Below are 20,344 nucleotides of genomic sequence, written 5' to 3'. Positions count from 1 at the left end.
CATTTAGCGAAAAGTGCTTGACGAGGCCTTTTGGACAGAGGTACAGAGCTTGACGGTGCCATTGCAGCCTATCCATGTCCTTCTCCGACTCACAGATATGGAGGCCTCTACTCTTCGATCGGTCTATCATCTCTTCATGGAGATGAAGCGCCATATTGCCGCCTGTACGACATTGACGGAGTCTCGGTGAGTGTATACTTGGATATTGTTCTTGGCTGATTATATTAATATTAAATAATATGCACATTGCAACAATATGTTTAAAGTTATATTATATAATGACTGTTGGAATGTTAGCTTGTCAATTTGTAGCCGGGGTGACATCCTGGCTATTGTAGAGCGGCGATGGACATTTATGAGCCGTCATTCATGGGATGGCTGCATTGCTTCATCCCTTCTACAAGAAGCCATAGCTGTTTAGTGAGAGCACTCTGCTCACGCAGAAAGACCGGTACATCAACATAATGTACGACGAGGATGAGCAACTTGAGGTTGATGCAGAGATGGTGAGTTTTATGAACAATCTAGGACCATCCTTTGCTAGAGCGGTGGTTTTGAGAGAGGAGGCAACGAAATTTCCTCTCACGTGGTGGTAGAGCTATGGAAGACAAGGTCTTCCAAAGCTGACTCATCTTGCTCTCCGAATCCTCTCGCAGGTACTCTTGACTCTTTCACAATTGCATCCATCTTTAAAGTTTAATTCATTAAGGGTTTTGACTCCAAAATCGTATCGTGATTCGTGATCGTAGGATTGTTCTGCTGGTGCTTGTGAGCGCAATTGGAGCGCCTACTCCTTGGTTCACACGAAGATCCGCAATCGACTTAGTACCGCTCAGCTGGAGCGATTAGTGTATTGCCGAGCGAACATGAAGCTCGTGCGAGATTATCATGCTTTGGGGACACCCAAGCAGGTATATTTAACTGTCGTACGTCTTTTGACACATTTCAATATAATTAAGTCATTTCTTGTGGTTCTGACTTGTCGGATTTTGCTTTTCCACAGGCAGATCCGACCCGTGTGAAGATGGTGCCAACCTCTACTGAGGACGACGTGGAGCAGCGTGTCAGAGACGAGCAGACAGATATTATACGACTCCTTCATAGAGAGTTGGAGAGCATCGATCGCCGTGTCACAAGGTCACGCGCACGGGCTTTGGCGATACCTTTGGGTGAGGAGGCTGCAGATTCAGAGAGCGCTAGACGGAGGAGCATCGTCGGGGGAAGCTGCCTGTTCGTACGCAGCGGACTCGGGCGAATGAGACTGTCACTCTCATTCATACTCAGAGTGAGCCAAGAGATGATGATGTAGCACATGGATCTCATGATACATCTTTCACATCATCACATGTGCCCGTGATGGCAGAGCCTGACTATGACGACGAGGGCAATGTCCTGACAGATGGGGACTTGCTCTCTTCTGGTGCATCGTCATCATCATCATCTGATGAGGAGTTTTGACTCTTAGATCACGTTTCATTGTGGAGTCTAGACTCTGGACTAGCCCTTATGGGCCTTTTGAGGACATTTCTATGATGTAGTGTTGCAGCTTGCTATGTAGTATGTGCATTGTATTCAGTTTGTTTTGATGCATTTGCAGTCTTTTAACATGGATGAGAGTCGAGACTTTTGTTGTGTAAACACTGATTCATCAGTTTATATAGAGCTAAGAGTGGTGATTGGTGATTGAAGATTGATCTCTGATTGAAAACTGGTTTTGGTATCTGATGTTTGATTTCTGAAGTAACAAGTTTTACAACGTGCGGCAAGGATTTTGTGATTACTAATCAAATGCGTATTAGCAAAGACCTTATTAGATTGTCTTGTAGGTCTCTCTCCAATTTAAAATGTATTTGGATCTTTTTATGTTTATTTTGATATGAAATGTCATATAGATTGATATTTTTTACAATGGTATGTATTTTTACGTACACAAAATTTTATCTGTACGGATTAACGTACAAATACGTACCGTACATTGCGTACAGTACGTACACATCAACCTTGTATTACACGAATGATTGGTTCAATCGCATATAAATTGGATTTACCTTCTTATGTGAAAGTTCATCCTGTATTTCATGTCAGTAGACTTAAGGAAGTACTGGGTGGAACATGCCAGTTAGTTACTCCTCAAGAACTCATAGATGTCGAGGACATGACATTTGTTTCACACGAACCTGAAAAGATTCTTGGATTTCGTGAAAGAAGATTGCGTAATACGCTTATCACGGAATACAAGATCAAGTGGAAGGATCGTGTTCAGGAGGACGCTACATGGGAGACATTGACTACTCTTCAGAGAGATTATCCTGGCTTTTTAGTGAGCTCAGGAGTGAGCTCTTAGAGGAAGGGGAGTATGTCAAGGTTGATGTGTACGTACTGTACGTAATGTACGGTACGTATTTGTACGTTGTTCCGTACAGATAAAATTTTTGTGTACGTAAAAATACGTACCATTGTAAAAAATATCAATCTATATGGTATTTCATATCAAAATAAACATAAAAAGATCCAAATACATTTTAAATTGTGAGAGAGACCTACAAGACAATCTAATAAGGTCTTTGCTAATACGCATTTGACTAGTAATCACAAAACCCTTGCCGCACGATGTAAAACTTGTTACTTCAGAAATCAAACATCAGATACCAAAATCAGTTTTCAATGAGAGATCAATCTTCAATCACCAATCACCACTCTTAGCTCTATATAAACTGATGAATCAGTGTTTACACAACAAAAGTCTCGACTCTCATCCATGTTAAAAGACTGCAAATGCATCAAAACAAACTGAATACAATGCACATACTACATAGCAAGCTGCAAATGCATCAAAACAAACTGAATACAATGCACATACTACATAGCAAGCTGCAACACTACATCATAGAAATGTCCTCAAAAGGCCCATAAGGGCTAGTCCAGAGTCTAGACTCCACAATGAAACGTGATCTAAGAGTCAAAACTCCTCATCAGATGATGATGATGACGATGTACCAGAAGAGAGCAAGTCCCCATCTGTCAGGACATTGCCCTCGTCGTCATAGTCAGGCACTGCCATCACGGGCACATGTGATGATGTGAAAGATGTATCATGAGATCCATGTGCTGCATCATCATCTCCTGACTCACTCTGAGTATGAATGAGAGTGACAGCCTCATTCGCCCGAGTCCGCTGCGTACGAACAGGCAGCTTCCCCCGACGAATGCTCCTCCGTCTAGCGCTCTCTGAATCTGCAGCCTTCTCACGCAAAGGTATCGCCAAAGCCCGTGCGCGTGACCTTGTGACACGGCGATCGATGCTCTCGAACTCTCTATGAAGGAGTCGTATAATATATGCTTGCTCGTCTCTGACACGCTGCTCCACGTCGTCCTCAGTAGAGGTTGGCACCATCTTCACACGGGTCGGATTTGCCTGTGGAAAAGCAAAATCCGACAAGTCAGAACCACAAGAAATGACTTAATTATATTGAAATGTGTCAAAAGACGTACGACAGTTAAATATACCTGCTTGGGTGTCCCCAAAGCATGATAATCTCGCACGAGCTTCATGTTCGCTCGGCAATACACTAATCGCTCCAGCTGAGCGGTACTAAGTCGATTGCGGATCTTCGTGTGAACCAAGGAGTAGGCGCTCCAATTGCGCTCACAAGCACCAGCAGAACAATCCTACGATCACGAATCACGATACGATTTTGGAGTCAAAACCCTTAATGAATTAAACTTTAAAGATGGATGCAATTGTGAAAGTGTCAAGAGTACCTGCGAGAGGATTCGGAGAGCAAGATGAGTCAGCTTTGGAAGACCTTGTCTTCCATAGCTCTGCCACCATGTGAGGAAATTTCGTCGCCCTCTCTCTCAAAACCACCGCCCTAGCAAAGGATGGTTCTAGATTGTTCATAAAACTCACCATCTCTGCATCAACCTCAAGTTGCTCATCCTCGTCGTACATTATGTTGATGTACCGGTCTTTCTGCATGAGCAGAGTGCTCTCACTAAACAGCTCTGGCTTCTTGTAGAAGGGATGAAGCAATGCAGCCATCCCATGAATGGGACGGCTCATAAATGTCCATCGCCGCTCTACAATAGCCAGGATGTCACCCCGGCTACAAATTGACAAGCCAACATTCCAATAGTCATTATATAATATAACTTTAAACATATTGTTGCAATGTGCATATTATTTAATATTAATATAATCAGCCAAGAACCATATCCAAGTGTACACTCACCGAGACTCCGTCAATGTCGTACAAGCGGCAATATGGCGCTTCATCTCCATGAAGAGATGATAGACCGGTCGAAGAGTAGAGGCCTCCATATCTGTGAGTCGGAGAAGGACATGGATAGGCTGCAATGCCACCGTCAAGCTCTGTACCTCTGTCCAAAAGGCCTCGTCAAGCACTTTCCGCTGAATGTATCTAATGGCCTCTATCTGCGCATGGTGCATAAACCTCCATTTTGGGTCCACCACAGTCTGTAGTAGTGGGTCCTGCAATCTAAAAAGCCTCTGCAAGACCAGGAACATATAAGAAAACCTGGTCTTCGAGGGTCGCACCATATCAAGTGCATTATGGCTCTTGAAGATGGCCAAAGCCTGATGTTTTTTTCGGAAAAATGTAGTAATCTTCGTGGCATCTGCAACATCAGGTTGCACCCATGGCAACTTTCCAATATCCTCCATCAGCAGGTCCAAGCAATGTGCAGCACAAGGAGTCCAAGCAATGTGAGGAAACTCTGCCTCGACCAATTCACCCATATGCTTGCAATTTGAAGCATTGTCTGTCACCACTTGGACCACATTCTCTGGCCCTTCATCCAAAATTGCCTGTCTGATGTGGTGATAAATAAACTCAGCATGATGGATTCTCCTGCCTTTCTTGCATCCATAGTCCGCAAGAAGTATGTGCCAAGACATGAGGACACCAAAATATTGATAATGTGTCGTCTACGCATATCACTCCAGCCATCAGATATGATGGTGCATCCAAAAGACTGTCATCCTGCCTTGTGACAGGTACCAATGCCTTGTCTATCAAGGCTTTCTGCTCTTCAAGCATCGTGGTACGCATTTTGTTATACTCCACCCCGGACCACGAGTCTGTGTGGCCAACCTCTGCTATGGCTCTCACCATTCTCTTCCATTGATCAGTCCTCAGTACATTGAAGGAGATGTTGCACTCCACAAGAGTGCAAGCAATCTCCATCTCAGCCACTTTTTGTCTCTCTTTCACCCACGAAAGAGATGACACACGTGAAGGCAAAGTACTCTGTCTCAGCACATGTGCATCCTCATCCTCATCACCCTCATGCATGACACGGGCCCTCTTTCTGCCCCCTGTAGGCTGGCTATCCTGTGTGGAAGAATCACCCATCTCCCCCACAAGCGCATCATGAAGTGCATCTTGAGTGTGCTGGCTGCCTCTTACCTTCTTTGAACCCTTTGTTGTTGATGAATTCTCAGCAATGAGCTTGTCTCTGATATCCTGCGGCACCTGCTTGCACCCACCACAATTGCCGGTGGTGCCAATACCTGTCAAGTGTATCACGACACGAGAAATTGTGCTCGTGAGCTCGAAGTTGCAATACTTGCACTGCCATCTATGCGTGCCAGAACCAGCTTGGGTCGGCGTATTAATAACACGGATGACATTGGTGTGCGCCTGCTAGTAGGGGTTGCATGGCTTCGGCATATTGGATCCTGGAAGCTGTGTGACACAAAGAAAGAGAGAAAGAAAGAAAGAAAGAAAGAAAGATTTTATTAACGTCTTCCAAAAGACCGAACTCGGCCTATGAGACAAATCGGAGCATACTCCAAAGGAAGAAAGAGAGAGAGCTTAGAGCATACTCCAAAGGAAGAAAGAGAGAGAGAGAGAGAGAGAGAGAGGGAGAGCTTAGAGCATACTCCAAAGGAGGAAAGAGAGAAATGAAATGATATATTAACGTCTTCAAAAGGCCAAAATGACCTATGAGACCAAAAAGGTTACAACAATTGGTGGATCTGATACAATGTCTGTGTAAGGAAAGCTAAAAACAATTAAACAAGTAACTGAAACTGAAACAACTATGAGGAAAAGTACGGTACCAGGAGCTCCTAATGGATAACATGTGGGAGGAAAACTCCAGCAACAAAGGTAAGCATCATACACATCACTATCCAAAGATGTCTCTCATCGGTCGATGGCGGATATCCTCAATGTCCTCCATGGTGAGTACTCTGACTGGACGTCTCCCATGCCGTGCTAGTATGGTCCCGATCCTCTGTTGTAGTCTCCGCCGGTGTCGAGATGGACCTCTCATCTTGGGGCGCCTGGACCGCCCCAGCTCTATAGAGAGAGAGAGAGAGGGAGAGGGACTCGGGAGGGAGCAAGAAAGAAAGAAAGAAAGAAAGAAAGATTTTATTAACGTCTTCCAAAAGACCGAACTCGGCCTATGAGACAAATCGGAGTACATGTATGGGGTATCCTCTGTCATCCCAACAAAATGAAAAAGTACTGAATAAAAAAGCTGAATCTGGGTGTGCAGGGGATGGAGCTCTATTACTAGGAGAATGCAAAGCTATATGCATGGAGTATACAATCATGATATGCAACCTAGCTAGCTCCATCCTGTACCATACTGGGGGTATAAAATGGTATACATCAGAGTACAGTACGAGACAGAGATGCATCATGAGGGACCAAGGCCATGAGCGAGAGAGAGCGTGAGAATTACTTGGTTGCAATGTGCACAGTGTGCAGAGACAAAGCGAAACAGAGCACTGCAGGCGAAATTCCGAAATAAGTCCAAATTCGTACGTTGAAGGTCAAAAAGGGGTTTTAAAAAAAATAAACGTACGGATCGATCCGTATGCGTATGGATCCGTACGCGTACGATCCGTGCGGTACTGATCGATCCGTACGTACGTACGTATGGCTGCAACCTTGGAGTATGTCATGTGCACAGTGTGTATCTACCGTGTGCTACACGCACACAAGACTAGGTTCGAGGTTTTGGGAAGCTTGGAGCTAGGCAGGTTGATTGACGAGCTGAGTTAGGGATAGACTAACGGGCGGGCATCCAAGTATGGACAGGCGGGCGCCTAAGTGTGGACGCCCGATGACTGGCCAAGAGCCTATAAAAGTGTGGCCAAGGTTAGTCATTAGGGATATAGAGTCTCGCGTGACTTGTGAGAGCGCTATGGTCAGGAGCCTGGATCTAGTGCAGACGTGCACCTGCTTCATGCAGCCGAGGCCGGCAACAGTCTGGAGACTCGCGAGGGTAGCTTCGTGGTGGTATGGGACGTCACGAGGTAGAGATTGGTCGGTACGTCCATCTAGTTAGCTCAGCTCGTGGCTCGGTGGGGAGAGCCAAGTCCTGTGGGCTTGCCCGCGGCTGTCGTGGTTGGGAGGCGAGTCAGGCTTGCACCCCCTTCTTGTTTGTTTGTTTGTAGGTTTCGAGTCTCGTACCAAGAGCGTTCTACGAGGATATCCTTGGGGGTTTTGACAATTCTCCTGTGAGTTATAAGTTGGAGTTACCACTTTCATGGGGAAAGATTCATCTGACTTTTCACATATCATGGATCAAGAAGTTTGCACAAGGAGATTCTCCCATTCCAGACTTTTGCAATTATGTTCTAGAGATTGAAGATGAGCATATGATCTTAATTCCAGAAAAGATTCTTAATGTACGACAGAAAGAAACTCGACAAAAGATTATTTCAGAATTCTTGGTACAATGGAAAGATTTGGATGATTTAGATTCAACTTGGCAAAGTGATGAAGATCTACAACAGTATCCAGAATTACTTCAAGAGTTCTTCAGTCAACAACAGTCACTTATATAACCATGGATTTTATTTTAAGTAGGAGGGAATGTCACGATTGTGACTTAATCTCTCTTAATTATCTCTAATTACTCTTAATCATTGAAAGGACACCAGTGAAGGGTCACGCCCTTTCACATGGGTCATCATCAAAGGACACGTCTCTTCAAAGGGACACATCTATTGATCAAAGGACACATCTCTACGTCCAAAGGACATAACTATTCATTCAAGAGTCACACCCTTTCGTCAGGGATGTGCCTCTTCATTTGTGCCTCTTCAGGCCCTATTTAACAAGGCCTTGCGTCTCAATGCAAACAACACTCAGCTTTCCGCTTTCTAATTGTATTTAGTTATTGTATTCAATCTTAGTTATGTCTCTTAAAGTATTAATAGACTAGGAAGTCTTCACATTGTTGCCATTGCAAAAAATCTGGTTTTTCATGCACAGACAAAGGACATTGAGGTTCATTATCATTATGTGAGAGAGAGACTTCATGCAAGTGACATCAACCTTGTCTGTTGTCCAACTTAGGACAATGTGATGGACATCTTCATGAAGGGGCTTCCGAGAGATAAGTTTGAAGCTTTCACAAGGCTTTAAGCTTATACACTTTGTGATTTGATGTGACTCCATACATTCACATTTCCATTACATGGGGAATTGTGACAGATATGCTATTGGAAATGTGTATTAGGCATTAGTATTAGTTTGGTGACATTTCCCCTAGCATTAAGTGTCACATATAGACTATGGTTTAAGTTTATATCATGACCGTTGGATCACTTGCCACATGTTAGCTTTTGGATTAATCTTGGTACTAGTTACGGCTTCATCACTTTGATCAATTGTGTACTTATCAACAAGATAGTCATGGAGCTTTTTGTAGACCTTTGTGTGTGTGCGCTTCTTTCGTTCTGTACCTGCACATTTTGCCTCTCACACAGGTGCTCCATTCCAACAGCTTTCTCTCGGTAGGAAGTGTTAATATCATGAAATTCATTGACCATAAGATCTCTCTCATCAAAAACTCTTTCAGTGCATCTAGATGTCTCTGTAGCCCCTCTACAGAATTAGGGATCAGGGCTATATCATCAGCTTATAATAAGATGAGAACAATCGCTTGGGCCAACCGTGAGGGTGTCCCTCCGAGCCTATCCACGAAGTGTGTAATCTCATCAATGTATAACCCAAACAATGTAAGGGAAAGCAGGCAGCCCTGTTCGACCTTGATAGTACTGCTAATATCTCTTGAGATGCCACCTGGTATGCCTGTACTTTGCCAACTACGGCCTCATATAAGGCCATTACCCCTCATATCATATCTGATGGACATTGAAGCTCTTGTAGCAGCTCAAAATCAGGATTGGTGGACAGAATCAAAAGCCTTGTTGAAGTCTACAAAGCAACTAACAGCCGCTGCTCCATGCCCTCCCCTCCTCAATGATAGCTTGGAGAGTGAAGATGTGGTCGAGGATAGAATAGTTCCTCCTGAAGCCTGCCTGGTTGGGGGCCCTCTGTCCGTGTCTCTCGGCTAGGAAGCTAATCTCAGACTCTATTCTTGCCCCATATATCTTGGCCATTGTGTGTTATGATGGTTCTGTAGTTGGGATCAATGGGGTTTCCTGCCTTATGGATGGGCAAGTAGTGTTGATGGCCTAGGAGGGAGGGGATCCTTGGCCCTTCACACAGGGCTCTATTAAAGAGTTCAGTAGGAATGGGAGCCAAGGTGTGGAGTTCATGTCTGGCGGTTGGAACTTGGCCTGCATTCAATGTCTACTGAAGACGATCCCTTCCTTCCGTCTCAGCACAAAAGTGATCAACACTTCTCTTCTTGCTGAAGAGTGACCAGTTTCCTACTCCAACATCAGCAATGTATTAGCAAAAGCAGTCCCGATTGTTGGCAGCCAGCTTAGTGACTTTCTTTTCTTTCCTTATGCCTACTATTAGAAATGAGGGTTAAATTTCCGTGCATCTGTTCATCATTTAGTGCTCTTAAATGGCCAATACTCTTTAATACTTGTAGTAGTAATAGTGAAGGAAGTTAGGGTTAGCCCATGCAATTGCACGATGAGGAGTGAGGCTGTGAAGCTATGGAGGATGAAAGATCTCAATCATGGAGAGAAATGAAAATGAAATGAAATGATATATTAACGTCTTCAGAAGGCCAAAATGACCTATGAGACCAAAAAGGTTACAACAATTGGTGGATCTGATACGATGTCTGTGTAAGGAAAGCTAAAAACAACTAAACAACTAATTGAAACTGAAACAACTGAGGAAAAGTACGGTACTAGGAGCTCCTAATGGATAACATCTGGGAGGAAAACTCCAGCAACAAAGGTAAGCATCATACACATCACTATCCAAAGATGTCTCTCATCGGTCGATGGCAGATATCCTCAATGTCCTCCATGGTGAGTACTCTGACTGGACGTCTCCCATGCCGTGCTAGTATGGTCCTGATCCTCTGTTGTAGAAAGAAAGAAAGAAAGAAAGCTGTATTAACGTCTACTAGAGGCTGAACTCGACCTATGAGACAAATCAATGTACAACTGTTAATGTCTTCTGGATGTCCTGAAAAAAAAGGACAAAATGAACATGAAATAACACTATGAAAGTACTGAGCTAGTGGGGAGGTGTGATGGATGGAGCACTACTGCTAGAGGCTCAGTACTATATGCGTAGGGTATACAAGAATGCAATGCAGATTTGTCTAGCTCCAATCAGTACCATAATGGGGGTGTAATATGTGATACATAGGCGATGGCCAGGCAAAAATACCTCGGAGCATGATCTTCGGGTGTGAGTGTAAGTGAGCTAGCCGCTCCTGGATATGGTGCTGATATCGAGCCCGTATCTCTATGATCTCCCTCTGATGTAGTCTGGGAGTTTGGTAGCCTGGTGCTCTCGGTCTCCGTCAGGTTCGGAGGTCCGCAGCGCGCTGACGTGTAACCCCCTCCTGTGTCAGGGTAGGCACTGGGATAGATCTCTGGAAGAAATCAATGAGCTGGAGCTGTCGCCCACCTCTCCTTGTGGTATGAGTCCGTATCAGTGTCTCTCTGTCATGTGCACGCTAGGGGCAGGCAGATTGGCGAGCTAGAGTATGATATGTTGTGGGCGCTTTTTGGTCCGCTATTGATATTGTGTGCTTTTTGGGCGTTCCTTCTCTATTTATTGGGGGGAGGGGTACCAGTTGGGCACACACCGATGGATGGAGCACAGTAGTGCAAAGCGCGTGGAGCAAGAGCACCATTGCGTAAGAGGATGACGTCCTTGGGGGACACAACCCCAGGTGGTAGAGGACACCGGATGAGGAGCATGACGCTCTAGCTCGTGGCTCGGTGGGGACGGCCAAGATTGTGAGCTTCGCTCACGGCTGTCATGGTTGGGTGGCAAGTATGCCTGCACCCAGATATGTTTCTTCCGCTTTGCCTTCTAGGGTTAGGGTTCGTTGCTTTGTCTTGCTTTTCATGGCTGTTTTCACGGAGAGATCTCGGGATTTGACAGTGGTATCAGAGCCTCTCCGAGAGAAAGATGCGAGCAGGACACCTTCGGGTGAGTTCTTTTTCTTGAGCTCAAGAGTGAGCTCTTTTGAGAAAGGGGAGTATGTCATGTGCACGCTAGGGGCAGGCAGATTGGCGAGCTAGAGTATGATATGTTGTGGGTGGACATGTGCTTTTTGGTCCACTATTGATATCGTGTGATTTTTGGGCGTCGCTTCTCTATTTATTGGGGGGAGGGGTACCAGTGGGGCACATACCGATGGATGGAGCACAGTAGTGCAAAGCGCGCGGAGCAAGAGCACCATTGCGCAAGAGGCCGACATCCTTGGGGGACAACCCCATGTGGTAGAGGACACCGGATGAGGACGATGGCAGGGCACTCACGAGAGCATGACGCTCTAGCTCGTGGTTCGGTGGGGACGGCCAAGGTTGTGAGCTTCGCTCACGACTGTCATGGTTGGGTGGTGAGTATGCCTGCACCCAGATATGTTTCTTCCGCTTTGCATTCTAGGGTTAGGGTTCGTTGCTTTGTCTTGCTTGTCATGGCTGTTTTTGCAGATTTTCCTCATGGAGAGATCTCGGGATTTGACACTCTCTGTGGCGTTGTGTCTCTAGCAAGAACTGGCCAAATCTGCGTTGGTCTACAGACTCCATGATCTGGCGGAGTGAGGGATGTCCACTGAAGATGGTGGTGTATCTCTCTCTAATTACACTATATGCTCTGCATCTGCATACATAATGTTCCTCACTCTCAACCTCCTCCTAGCATAGTCTACATATCCTCTCTGCTTTGGGGATCCGTGCTACCTGCCTCAATCTCAAGCTGGTGTGATGACACTCTGAGCTGGCCAATCGCCACTCGGGCACTGTGAGGCATGTACACATCCATGTATCCAGATCTCTGTATGAATCCATCCGCTGAGATACGCATAAACTGATCTCTGTAGTATAGCATCTTCGGCGGTAGAGGCTGATTGGGTGTAATCCAAGTCTCTTGAGTGTATCGTTGCCATAAATCTTGCCGAAGGACCCTGTTTCTCTCACTGCGAGAGAGCTGGATGTGTGGTGCATGTATATCATACTAGAAAGGTGGCAGGTGATCTTTGTCGAGACCATGCTGAGTGAGCCATTGTATCATGTGTGAATACCATGATCTCCTATCTCCACTCTTTGTGAGCGGCCTGGATGCCTCAAAAGCTGTGTGAGAGTCGATCTGATGGCATATCTTTGATCCTCTGTATGAAGCAGATCGTTTGGAAGAGGGCCTCTACTAGCATAGGAGGTGCAGCAAACTCCGTCCGGACAATGTCATGTGGGACGGAGGGTTTGCTGCGGATCATCCGTAAGAGCATGAGAATCTGAGGCCTCTCTATTTGAGACCATGTGGAGGTGGCGAGCCCAGGTGTCCATACTGCTGCAGCATACGTCAAAGCAGGGGTGACTAGTGTGTCAAACAACCACCCTTCGTGCGGGGCTCTTGGAAGTGTGCCTGGTGACACTGTCTCTCTAGCATGGCCAGAGATGCATACTCTCGTGTGAGTCTATCCCTGGCTGCCTGTGCCGTAGTAAATCTTCCTGGTGGAGTCGTAAATGTAATCCCCAGGTACACATATGAGTCTACCACCTCTACTTGTCCTCCTACTAGTGTGAAGATGGCCTGTCGTCGAACCGGCCCTGAGGTGTGGAAAATCATGGCCTTGGTTTTCCCAAGGTTCGCTGTAAGCCCCCTCTGTGTGCAGAAGTCATCGAGTGCATGGAGATGGTGCTGCAGTCCCATCCGCGACTCAGAGACCAGAATAATATCATCTGCATGTAGCATAATGTGGACTGTGGCACTTGAGATGTCTACCCCGTCCTCACCACCGTGACCAATGAAGTCAGCCACCTCATTGATGTATAGCCCCAATAGTGTAGGAGAGAGTGGGCATCCTTGCTTCACACCTATGGTGCTAGCAATAACATCAGATAGCCCCCCGACGCATCGTATGCGCCCGAGGACTTGCTCATATAAAGCATAGATGCCCCAAACCATCTCTGATGGGATCCCCAATGACTGTAAGCGCTGGAAGAGTCTCTCTCGTGGCATCGTGTCAAATGCTTTGCGGAAATCCACAAAGCAGCAGTATAATCTCTTCCCCTTCCTTCTGCTTCTGCTTCTGCTTCTGCTCTTGCTTCCCTTCCTTCTGCTTTTGCTCCCCTTTCTCCTGCTCAACCCTACCTCGAGAATGAGAGTGAAGGCTGAAGCGAATATCTCGAGATGCCATTTTTGAAAAATGGACTTCGAAAATGACGGGGCCCTCCTCAACCCTACCTTTGTAAAAGAAAAGTAATTTTTTTGGAAATTACTTTTTTTTTCTTGAAATGCGGGGGGACATTTTTTTGAAATGTGAGGAAACATTTTTTTTTAAAATGTGGGGAACATTTTTTTGAAATGTGAGGAAACATTTTTTTGAAATATCATTTTTTTAAAAGGCTCTTGTCACACGTGGGCGGCCGGCCAAGGATGACACGGCGAGCACGGCCGAACATCTTTAGGAAAAAAACGAGGGTGGGCGGATGTGGCATGTCACACCTGGCAGCTGGCCAAAGAGAGAAAGGTTGAGAGTGGTGGTGACTAAATAAAAATGGTAGAGAGAGAAAGGGGAACAACCAATCAAATGGCTCACGTAGTCCCTTGGCTGGCTTGCCCAACAAAACATGGCCCTTTGAGCGTGCCATATGATTGGTTGTTTTCATTCTGTTTGGTGTCCGTCTGCCCGCGTGTGACACCAGCCTTTAAATGATATTGGGCCTCAATGTGTGGGGCTATAGTCTCCTATTACTAGATAGTGGACATGGTAATAGATAGTGGAAACCGATGTTGGGCTATAGTCTCTTACTATTGGATAGTGGACATCGTAATTAATATAGATTTTCTTTTTGTAGGAGCTATCAAATGTGTGGCCTCTTTAGTGGCTTTTACACATGTGCAGGGGTATATAACATGGAAGGACTGTTATTCTTATCCACAGTCTTGTTCTTCAAATCTACCACAGGTAGGGTCTTTACAATAATAGGGTCAAGGGAAGGAAGCCTATTGGAGACCTATGCTTGCATCTATCCTCATGAAGCCTCATACAATGGGCCAATAGGGGTCCGCCCCATATATTGGGTCCACCTCATATCATGCATCGAAGGTAATGGGCCCACCTCATATAATGGGTCCACTTTATACAATGGGTCCACCCCATACAATGGGCGCATCTCATATAATGGGTCCACCTCATATAATGGATCCACCTAATACAATGGACGCACCTCATCTAATGGATCCAACCCATGTGATGGCATTTGGATGAGATTGTATGTCAAAATACGAGGTCTCACAAGATCCACTACCTATACAAATGAGCCAGTGAGGGAGGTGGAAATAACAAATATGTACTCATCCAATGAAGCACCTTTTGTCATAGATATCCATGTGAAGAAAAATGGTCACAATATTGTCCTTGCTCTCCGATTCTTTTCATTGCTTTCAACTACTAGGCAAGTGCCTCGCTTTCTAATTTAAGGTTCTCTTCAAGCTCGCTTTGTTTTGTCTATTGTTGTTCTTATCCTCCGATTCTTTTCTTGCTTTCAAGTACTGGGCAAATGCCTCGCTTTCTAATTTAAGGTTCTCTTCAAGCTCAAGGACACGATAGGGTGGACTCATCAGCAGAGACATGTCTCTTATAAGAGGTGAACTATAAGATACATGTCCCTAAATGGATCCACTGCTTATTTATAGACATTCACTGTAGCTTTCCAATAACTCGCATGGAAGAGCAGACAAAAAACATGGACGCCACGACAATTAGGAAGCATGGAAGAAGCCAACTTTTCCATCTTTAGAATGATGATGAAACTTCGCATCTGTGACCACCCTTATAGAATTGATCCACCCTTGATGGAATAAGTCCATCCTTATATAATGAGTGGACCCATATGTATAGATGGTGGACCCACATATATACGTAGTGGAGACATATGTCTAGGTAGTGGACTCATTTGTATAGGTAGTGGTTCTTGTGAGACCTCCTTGTATTTTGACATGCAATCGCATCCAAATGCCATTGTATGGAGTGGATCCATTAGATGAGGTGTATAGGATTGACCATCCATAAACGCATTGTATAAGGGATTGACCATTCGTATAAAGAGATGGACCCATTAGATGGGGTTATACAATCTGTAAACGCATTGTATAAGGGATTACGTATAAAGGGATGGACCCATTAGATGGGGTTATACGATCCGTAAACGCGTTGTATAAGGGATTGACCATTTGTATAAAGGGATGGACCCATTGTATGGGGTGGATCTATTAGATGAAGTGCGCCTATTGTATGGGGTGCATCCATTATATGAGGTGGACTCATTGTATGGAGTGGACCCATTACCTGGAATGGACTCATTATATCGTAAACGCATATGAGCTTCGCGTGGTATGGAACTTGAAATAAATACTGCAATTTGGGTGTAAAGGTAACAGTATGAGGTATGCAATGCTATTCCAGGCTTCCAGTCTTATATAAACTACAATCTTAAGTATAATGTATATAAAGTGATGCATGCGTAATATGTATACCAAGCTGCATAAAAACCTCTGAATGTTGTGTTTTGGGTCCTTTCTTATCTGCAACCCAAATTTCTTATGTACATATAATCGCTTAAAGTAGAGCTTGTAAACCTATATGTATCTTTGTAGACCCACCAAGCAAACAATATTACAAGTGATGTATACTGGCATAGAGAGTAAATAAAATTTATGAAAATGCTGATTTAGATGGTGTTGAGTTTTCGATGTGCGAGAATCCGGAGGTTGTCTCTTGCATAAGTAATAACACTAGCTATCAAAGTTCATAGTGCTAATATTTTAGAGGCTAGCGCTACAGTCAAAAACTTTGACTTATTTGCAACCCAAATTTCACAGCTCTATTTTGAATAGTAGCACTCTATTTGTGCTACTGTTATATTTGAATAGCCTACTATGTTATGTAAACTACTATGCTTTGTAAACTATAAATCTATGTGCTCATGTATGTAAACCCTCAAGCATAACACTAGCTATCAAAGTTCATGTTGCTAATATTTGAGAGGCTGGCGCTACAGACAAAAACTTTGACTTATTTGCAACCTAAATTTCATAGCTCTATACTAGCAACCCTACTTGGATAGTAGCACTTTATTTAATCCCATGAACTTTTATTATACTTTCTTTACACTTTTATGCAGATACCTACACATACTCCCATACACTATTTATACTCCACATACATTTTTGTTTATATTTGGACATTTGGATGAAGTTCCGAGAATCTTAGACACTTCTTTTACACTTCTCCACTTTATATACATTATATATACACTTTCTTACAAACTAGATTTTGCGGCTTTCTATACCTTCATCTTTGCATTGCCATAGCCAAGAACCCAATGTTTCATGCTCCGATGAAACACATCGAAGTTCAGTACCTCTATGTTCGTGAGTGGATTTCTACTGGTGATCTTTGATTGGAGTATTGTCCCACTACGGACAATACTCCACTATGGACAATGTTACGGACATCTTCACCAAGACGGGTTCCTCAGAGGCTTTTGGCTACTCATCTTCGTGCCTTCTCGGTTTTCTTAGCATCCGGTGCTGAGAGCGGAGAAAGACTAGATCCACTATCTAGTATGTGCCTAGTGTCTTGTATGTGCCTAAGAGCTTGGATTCCATTTAAACTAGACCCTTAATAAACCATTAGGCCGATTGCTTCACCAACCCTCATTAATGTCCGTTTAAATATCTTGTGTAGATCTCTGTGTAGATTTGATGACGTGAAATTTGAAGGGGAGGATGGGATCGAAACGGACAAAAAGGGGGCGCGAGAAGGAAATGGAGGCCGAGCAAGCAGAAACCGAGCAAGCAGAAACTAGTAAGAAAATGGAGGCCGAGCAAGCAGAAACCGAGCTAGCAGAAACTAGTAAGAAAATGGAGGAGCTCGTTTTGACTAAGGCTGAGGAGCTCGTTCTGACCATTGCTGACAAGGTCGGTCAGTCCATTTGCTGACAGGGTCGGTCAGTCCTTTGCTGAGAGTGTCGGTCTGATGGGTGAGAAGCTCGGTCAGATGATGGGTGAGAAGCTCGTCTTTACTGAGAGTGTCGGTCAGATGTGTGAGAAGCTCGGTCAGATGGGTGAGAAGCTCGGTCAGATGGGTGAGAAGCTTGAGAGGTCTTTCAGTCATTCTTAGTCCTTTGCTGAGAGTGTCGGTTTGATGGGTGAGAAGCTCGGTCAGATGGGTGAGAAGCTTGAGAGGTCTTTCAGTCATTGCGGAGAGTGTCGGTCTGATGGGTGAGAAGCTCGGTCAGATGATGGGTGAGAAGCTCGGTCAGATGGCTGAGAAGTTTGAGAGGTCTTTCAGTCATTCTCAAGTTTATATGCAGGACTTGTCATAAAGCTTTAGCAGTCGAGGAGAACTTAGCGACGCTGCCTTTGGAAAGAAAATTCGAAGTGAAATGATTTTGAAAGAAATCTTACCAAAGTCTTTGTCACCCAGGGATGCTAATAAGGTGTTGCAGAATTGAAAAAATCCAGTGGCAAAGAGGTTTTCTCAATCAGAGTTTAAAGAGTGGATGAAACAAGTCAATGAGAGGAAGTGCAGATTTCAAGTTCTTTTCACAAGTGATGAGACTGAAGCAGACCAAGGATGGAGAAAGTGTGACTTCACATTGGTCACCAAGGGTGATCCAAATGTCGCTATCAACACTGTTGCTGTGCTTAGTCTACAATCAGCAGAGGGCGTGTTTAACTCAGACAAGGAGATAGGAATTAGTATACGCAGGGCAGAACAATCATAAAATCTTCGAGCCATGATAGAGAGTTTTGTGTTGCAGGTGTCACAAATGGCATTAAGGTACAATGGTATTTAGCGGAACGTCGTTTTGGTGTCCGGCTCTTTGTTTATTATAGTACCATTGAAGACAACTTTAGGAAGAGCCTTTCTGCATTTCTCACAAGCGCCTCCAAGGACCTTTATTTTAACAAAATGGAACCTATGCATGTTGATGGGAAGGAATTGGTTTTTAACCACTGTTTAGGATTTGGTGCAACAAGTAAGATGTACTCTTGTTATTATGATGGCGAGCTTGCTGCTGCAAAATTGTACAGCAGCAATCATACTTCATGTGTTGAAGTTGATGTACTTAACCGTCTTAAGGATGTATCTAACATTCCGACTGTGCTTGCCAGTACTAAGGAAGTACTGGTATTGAAACCAGTTGGTGAAAGTTTGACAGTTGTGAAAGTTTTAAGGGCTTGTACTATAAAGTCTTCTTTTACTGTTATAAGGCTTGACTGTTGCTTCTTGAAACTGGTGATTTTATTGTTTTGAAGGCTTCTTTTACCGTTTTAAGGCTCGACTGTTGCTTCTTGGAACTGGTGTGTGTCTAATGCCAGTTCCAAGAAGAGCCTTAAAACGGTAAAAGAAGCCTTCAAAACAATAAAATCACCAGTTCCAAGAAGCAACAGTCAAGCCTTATAACAGTAAAAGAAGACTTTATAGTACAAGCCCTTAAAACTTTCACAATTGTCGAACTTTCACCAACTGGTTTCAATATCAGTACTTCCTTAGTATTGGCAAGCACAGTCGGAATGTTAGATACATCCTTAAGACGGTTAAGTACATCAACTTCAACACATGAAGTATCAACTTCAACACATGAAGTATGATTGCTGCTGTACAATTTTGCAGCAGCAAGCTCGCCATCATAATAACAAGAGTACATCTTACTTGTTGCACCAAATCCTAAACAGTGGTTAAAAACCAATTCCTTCCCATCAACATGCATAGGTTCCATTTTGTTAAAATAAAGGTCCTTGGAGGCGCTTGTGAGAAATGCAGAAAGGCTCTTCCTAAAGTTGTCTTCAATGGTACTATAATAAACAAAGAGCCGGACACCAAAACGACGTTCCACTAAATACCATTGTACCTTAATGCCATTTGTGACACCTGCAACACAAAACTCTCTATCATGGCTCGAAGATTTTATGATTGTTCTGCCCTGCGTATACTAATTCTTATCTCCTTCTCTAAGTTAAACACGCCCTCTGCTGATTGTAGACTAAGCACAGCAACAGTGTTGATAGCGACATTTGGATCACCCTTGGTGACCAATGTGAAGTCACACTTTCTCCATCCTTGGTCTGCTTCAGTCTCATCACCTGTGAAAAGAATTTGGAATCTGCACTTTCTCTCATAAACTTGTTTCATCCACTCTTTAAACTCTGATTGAGAAAATCTCTTTGCCACCGGATTTTTCCAATTCTGCAACACCTTATTAGCATCCCTGGGTGACAAAGACTTTGGTAAGATTTCTTTCAAAATCATTTCACTTCGAATTTTCTTTCCAAAGGCAGCGTCGCTAAGTTCTTCTCGACTGCTAAAGCTTTGTGACTAGTCCTGCATATAAACTTGAGACCTCTCAAACTTCTCATCCATCTGACCGAGCTTCTCAGCCATCTGACCGAGCTTCTCACCTATCATCTGACCGAGCTTCTCACCCATCAGACCGACACTCTCAGCAAAAGGACTGAGAATGACTGAAAGACCTCTCAAGCTTCTCACCCATCTGACCGAGCTTCTCACCCATCAGACCGACACTCTCAGCAACGGACTGAGAATGACTGAAAGACCTCTCAAGCTTCTCACCCATCTGACCGAGCTTCTCACCCGTCTGACCGACACTCTCAGCAAAGGCGAGCTTCTCACCCATCATCTGACCGAGCTTCTCACCCATCAGACCGACACTGTCAGGAAAGAACTGATCGACCCTGTCAGCAATGGACTGACCGACCCTGTCAGCAATGGTCAGAATGAGCTTCTCAGCCTTGGTCAGAACGAGCTCCTCCATTTTCTTACTAGTTTCTGCTAGCTCGGTTTCTGCTTGCTCAGCCTCCATTTTCTTACTAGTTTCTGCTTGCTCGGTTTCTACTTGCTCGGCCTCCATTTCCTTCTCTCGCTTCCTTTTTGT

At 44.4% G+C, this 20,344-nt stretch overlaps 2 protein-coding genes across 3 annotated transcripts in view; both read left to right on the top strand.

The window, feature by feature from the left end:
• Positions 1–20,344, top strand: part of LOC147630246 (uncharacterized) — a 63,266-nt gene that overhangs the window by 29,474 nt on the left and 13,448 nt on the right. The window lies entirely within an intron of this gene.
• On the top strand, positions 423–1,688 carry LOC147630247 (uncharacterized). Of its 2 annotated transcripts, XM_086809958.1 has the most exons (3): positions 423–656; positions 750–911; positions 1,004–1,688. In XM_086809958.1, exons 2-3 carry the CDS (start codon positions 867–869, stop codon positions 1,307–1,309), a joined length of 351 nt encoding a protein of 116 aa, XP_086666084.1. In that variant the 5' UTR covers positions 423–656; positions 750–866; the 3' UTR covers positions 1,310–1,688. The 2 variants fall into 2 exon arrangements, with proteins under 2 accessions (XP_086666084.1, XP_086666085.1); XM_086809959.1 differs by lacking the exon at positions 423–656 and having other exon boundaries at positions 715–911.

This window comes from Cibotium barometz, chromosome 16, assembly GCF_041138505.1.
Source record: "Cibotium barometz isolate CiBa-2024 chromosome 16, ASM4113850v1, whole genome shotgun sequence".
NCBI lineage: Eukaryota > Viridiplantae > Streptophyta > Polypodiopsida > Cyatheales > Cibotiaceae > Cibotium > Cibotium barometz.
This window is presented reverse-complemented; position numbering and strand designations above follow the sequence as displayed.

What these genes read in the sequence shown, in the direction of transcription:
- LOC147630247 (XM_086809958.1), top strand. Translation starts at nt 867, where the DNA reads ATGAAGCTCGTGCGAGATTATCATGCTTTGGGGACACCCAAGCAG. An exon ending in CTTTGGGGACACCCAAGCAG is followed by an intron (nt 912 to 1,003) that starts GTATATTTAACT and finishes GCTTTTCCACAG; the next exon opens with GCAGATCCGACCCGTGTGAA.